This window comes from Chanos chanos, chromosome 1, assembly GCF_902362185.1.
Source record: "Chanos chanos chromosome 1, fChaCha1.1, whole genome shotgun sequence".
NCBI classification, from domain to species: domain Eukaryota; kingdom Metazoa; phylum Chordata; class Actinopteri; order Gonorynchiformes; family Chanidae; genus Chanos; species Chanos chanos.
In genome coordinates, this window is record NC_044495.1 from 22,430,145 (window position 1) to 22,435,444 (window position 5,300).

General features: G+C 41.7%; 1 protein-coding gene across 1 annotated transcript; it reads left to right on the plus strand.

Moving 5' to 3' along the window:
* The first annotated feature begins 209 nt into the window (after positions 1 to 209).
* On the plus strand, positions 210 to 4,712 carry depdc4 (DEP domain containing 4). Its single transcript, XM_030773497.1, has 9 exons — positions 210 to 288; positions 501 to 909; positions 1,227 to 1,378; positions 1,907 to 2,102; positions 2,402 to 2,637; positions 2,808 to 2,950; positions 3,639 to 3,764; positions 3,948 to 4,026; positions 4,516 to 4,712. Exons 1-9 carry the CDS (start codon positions 210 to 212, stop codon positions 4,710 to 4,712), a joined length of 1,617 nt encoding a protein of 538 aa, XP_030629357.1.
* The last annotated feature ends 588 nt before the right edge of the window (positions 4,713 to 5,300 follow it).

The following is a 5,300-nucleotide window of genomic DNA, read 5'->3' on the forward strand; positions in this document are numbered from 1 at the left end:
GAAACAGTAAACCGCATTTTAGTTTCTGTTACAGGGAGGTTGAATAAAATCCTTTGCCATATTCTATGTCATACACCGACACAGTAGGTGGCAATAATGAGCCGTCGTCATACGCCGCAAGTTGGCAAAAGTTTGAGATGAAAAAGAAAAGAATGGGAAGAAAAAACATGCGTCCAATGAGACGATTTTACGTCATTTCCTGTTTGGCAATGGCGGTTGATTGGACTTCAAGGTTTAGAAGAATCAACAGTCAAACGCGAAACATTCGTGAAAATGTACCACAGACAGGTTAGAATTTCACTTCGTGCATATACGTAACCCATATAATAATAACCTATTTCTGAAAGTCCTATGAAGTTAACTTTGGGGATGTGTGGAGCATAACCAGCTCAGCCCCCGAATCTTAGCACATAGTGCACTACCTAACTTGTAAACATTTTGTCCCTCCACTAAAATTCCCCACATACCCTTGTCTAACCGACCGCCTTTATGTATTTCAGGGCCTTTCAGGGCCACACAGCTTTGGCAGAGCATTATTCAGGCGCTACAGACGCAAGTGGAGGTGAGGTGCCGACGGCAGCATTTGCGTTCACACAGCGATTGTTTCACTGGCTCGGACGCTGTGGACGTCGTTCTCAGTCACCTCATGCAAAACGTGCTGTTCAGGAACAGTGAAGTGTCGCGTCTGAAAGCTGTCCGACTCTGCCAGGCGCTGATGGAGGCGCGAGTATTTGAACCAGTGGGCATGAAACTTTTCCGCAGAGAGAGAGAGATGACTTTTGAAGACTCCAGCTGTAGCCTTTATCGCTTCCTGGAGTGCAGTGCTCTGGTTGGTTCTGCAAAGCACCATGGTGATGTAGACAATGCAAGTTCAGACAAAACAGAGAGAAAAAGAAAGAGGGACTCCAGGTCAGTCTTTTTTCCTGTCTGTGACTAAGGGAAACTTATATTTGTATGAACCTGTAAAAATGTGCTCATTGTGATTTTCTGCGGTTTATCACATTATTAAACATGAATTCAAGTTTGTCATGTGCTCTTACAAAATATACAGAGATGCAATGTGCTTTTATCTAATCTCTATGTTTTCCTTTGTTTACTTGCATCAGTGCTCATCATTGTTGTGATTAAGTGCCTATTTCAAAATCATTGCCCTCTACTTGCATAAAATATCGGCTCTTAGTATTTAAAATTAAAGTAGAACACTTTTGGGAAATTGATTCTTACAGGTTGAATGAGTTCAAGACCATTTCAAACCCCTTGGCTTTGGGCTCATCAGACAGAAGGGTGGAGAGACTTCTACAGATGATCAACCTCCAGCCATGTATCCCCTCCACACCAGCACCTGCAGTATCTTCCATTACTTACCTGTCCAAGAGAGGTGAGAGTTCCCCATAAGCTAGTCAGCCAGCCCATGAGTATTCAAAGATGTCAGCGATCACTGTAAAGCAGAGCTCATTACTGCTAGAACCCAAAAGCATCTCTTCCTCCTGATCAGGGACAGTTTAGAGCACTGAATCACTGCTAGAACTCATATTGTTCTTTACCTAAAGAGCAGTGTTTCTGAACTACAGTCCAGTGTCTGGTTCCAATGTCTGGCACACTTTGGGTCTGATTTATCACTATGTAAGTTGTTTAAATTTGTCAACTATTTGTAAAGCTAGAGCAAGAATAAAAAGTGAGATGGGCAAGAATAAAAGTTTGTTGGATATGGTGAATCCCTGCATCGCTACACTGACCGTATTTGACCAGCTTATTTTTTCTGTTTTGTGCTCTTGTGCTGGAATCCTGGTCAGGTCATGTTGTCTGTCATTTTCCATAACTGGTTCCATTCCTCCTCTCATACAGTTCTGTTACATGTAGTTTCTTGCACTGCACTCTCAAGACTTCTGTTCCTGTGTCTTTTCAGTGGTACAGGAGGTGTGGAAACAACAGACAATGTTGCATTTGCTGCAGCTGGTGGAGCTGCCCATATTAGATCGCATCTTAACAACACCTAGCAAACCTGAGCCTGGGCATGTGATGTCAAGGCATAACCGGGATGACCTGGTTATCTCCAATACCTGTGTGGATCGGGAGATATCTCAGAGCCTCAACTTACAGGAGTCAGTATACAAAACATGCATAATGACTGAGCTCAGCCCAAATATATGAGATCTTGGCAGATCAAACTCTTTGTCAACTAAATTTATGTCACTCTGATACTTTGGTAGCCTTTAAGCATCATTTAATAGACTGATACCCACTCATGGGCAGGCAGGGATGTAGCAGTGGTGTTATTCTCAAACAGGTGCTATAATATTCATACTCAATTAAGAAAAATTGTATTGTTGTCAAAACTGTCAACAATGAAAGTGATGTAATGCAGTATCTCTTCGTATTTTTCTTTTGTCACTTATTCTAGGTTGGATTCGTGGCTGGTGGCAGCCGTTGACTGCTTGGAGCTGTTCCCAGACCAGTTAATTGTGTTAGCAGGAGAGCACCTCCTCCAGCTGAGCAGCACAGAGCAGAGTGAGAAGTCGGGTGCCCAGAAGAAGCTACTCTTTGACACCATTGCTAAATACTACAATAGTCAGGAGAGGCCTCCTCTGCTCTGTGGACGTCATGCAGACATCCACGCTGGCATCCTCCAGCTACTAGGTAAAAGCCATTGATGCTTGCTTCAGAAGTGGACTGATTTAGAATTTATTTAAATTTATTTAAAAGAGTTAGCTTTTCATGTATCCTCTCATGTACTTGTGCATTTTTTTGTGTGTGTCGGTCAGCTTTTGAAAAAACTTACGAAAAATGTGTGTGTGTGCATGTCTAAGACTATGGAAGAACAGAGGACGCTGTGAAGGCTTCTCAGCTCTGTCTGCGATTGTTGGAGTCCAGTTCCAGAGATGAGCTGCGTAGGTTGTTGGGTTTCATGGCTGTGGCTGCAAACCCAGAGGCTTATCGGCTCTTGAAACAGGTGCAGAAAGAAAAACACGCCCCGTCTTGCCCCTTTATATCCAGAGAAAGTATTCTATATGTGGCAGAGCATTGTAGGTCATACCAAGTACAAACTTTGAATTGTTTGATCAAGTGTGCTTGTGTAATATCTCGTACAAAGAGGGTGGTTAATAATTCAGCCCACTCCACTCTCTGCACTCTTTTCTCTTGAGAACCAAGTCATAAACTACAAGGATTAATTGTGAGATATTTGTTCTTTATTTTTGCTTTGTGTTTACTAGGCCTTTTCACCTCAAGCCTTTGCATTTGTTTGACAATTGCAGGAGCAAATCTGTTTGGTCAGTATGCTCCCCTCCACTATCAGAGGGGTGGCATTCTTCCCACAGACAAGTTAAACTTTGCATTGTAAATTACAAACCATTTTCCTAGCACTGCACTGATGATCTGAGTATGCAAACTCCTCCTTATGGTTCGTTGGCCCTTGTATTGCGGACTAGGACCAGATTTTTTTTTTTTTTTTTTGCCGTGTTGACTCTTACTTTTTACTTATTTTCATAGTATTTTTGTTCATTTTGGAGTGTTCTCCCTTGTTAAGCACAGGAGAAATTATTCTCACAAGATAAACCTTCAACTTCATCACTTTAATGATGTCTGTCTCATTTACATGTACACAAAAACCACATGGCAATGTTTTGTCCTGCACACAGACAGAAAACCGCGTGCTGGTTAACAGGACATTTGCCAGAGCCATTATCCAGAGTAAAGAGATGAGTCGTGCCCAGAGCGAGCAGCTGTCACGCTTCCTCATGGATCACCACACACACCTCTTTAAGGTACTGTTAACTCACGCCATCCATCTTCAACCTCTTCAAGCTCTATGAGTGAAGATCAGTATAGCCACATTGTCATCTGCCTTATAACGGGGCTATTTCACAAGCTGTGCAAACATATGGCTGTTATTTTGTTTAAATAATTGTGCTTCTATTTGTGCTTTTCCATCACATTTCTGGAATCAGACTCCAGTTTCACTCATTGAAGCAGTGAGAGAGACATTGCAAAACTTGCAGCAGGGGATTGATCCAGACAAAATAGCGAGTAAGTTGGGTGTGACAGCATTTATTCATTAGTGTTGATCTGCTAGCGTTTATCTTAAACAAATAGTTATTAATGTTACAAATGATCTAGCACTGACCTGTCCTATTGTAGACAGATATCGTAAAAGTGAAATGGGAATTCTCACGCCCTCTGGTGGATTCAAGCATGTGTTTGATTAACAGAGAAACAGGATGGGTACTCTCCCGTTTTTTACTATTCTTTTCCTTTTTTTTTGTAAAGCAAGCAATTCATGACTTTCCACATGCAGTATTGTGGACAACCCCAGATAGGTTTTGTACTGCAGAGCTTAATTTCTCATATAGTGGTGTGTGATAAAGAGAGGTGGAACAGAAATTGCTTGTGGTCTCGATCACGACTGATATGACTGAGGTCACTTCCATCTGGAGTAGAGCTCAAAATATCTCAAAGCTGCGTAGATTCCTTACTTACCACGCTGACCTCATCTCTCCCTCCCTTTTTCCCATACAGTGTTCACATTTTGCCAGCAGGTGTCACTGCAGCAGTATGAGACTCAGCGAGAGAAAACAACTCTGGAGAGCTTAAAGCAACTCATCAAGCACATCAATCTGAGTAACAGCCTATCCGTTAAAGAGAAGAATCGACTCATCAAAGAGTTTCAGAAGCATCACCCCATGGTGTTTCTCCAGCACTTCTCCACCCTCTAGTAAAGAGAACACACCCCCCCTGCTCTTGTATTATCTGTTTCATACAAGTGGTACACAGGTAACTGACAAGCAGGATTGCTTTATTTTTTTGTTTTGTTTAGAAAAGATGTATTTTTTTTCTCTTTCAAAAGAAATGAACAACTAACAAAAGGTTTGTTAATGAGTGCCTTTGCATAGATTCTACAAGATTCTGGAATTCTGTTGAGGTGATACCACACTATTCTTGCTGTAAAGTCCCCTTATTTGGTGTGTTGTTTTGATGGTGGACAAAATGTCTCAGGTGCTGCATAAGAGTCACCTAAAAGTGTTCTTTTGGCCTAAGATCATGTGACGGACAGAGCCGTCTTGTTTGCTTTACATTCTTTTCATGCTCATTAAAAGTGTTCGGCAAGCACTTTGAGGACAGGTGCTCTTATACTAGTGTTTACATTGCTCTCTGTGTGCTTGAGCAGAACTTAACAAATTCAGATTAATGCATCAAGTTAATAAGGTGATGGAATATTTCATTGTGGGAAGCAAATACTTGGGCCTCTTTGTTTCCTGCAGTATGTGCCACATTAGAGCTTTCAGTTTAAGTTTGATGTTTGA

Bases quoted from the DNA above. Each gene is read 5' to 3' on its own strand.
- depdc4 (XM_030773497.1), top strand. From the start codon at position 210: ATGGCGGTTGATTGGACTTCAAGGTTTAGAAGAATCAACAGTCAAACG. The intron at 2,638-2,807 runs GTAAAAGCCATT...TGCATGTCTAAG, and splicing joins TGGCATCCTCCAGCTACTAG to ACTATGGAAGAACAGAGGAC. The intron at 4,027-4,515 runs GTAAGTTGGGTG...TTTCCCATACAG, and splicing joins TGATCCAGACAAAATAGCGA to TGTTCACATTTTGCCAGCAG.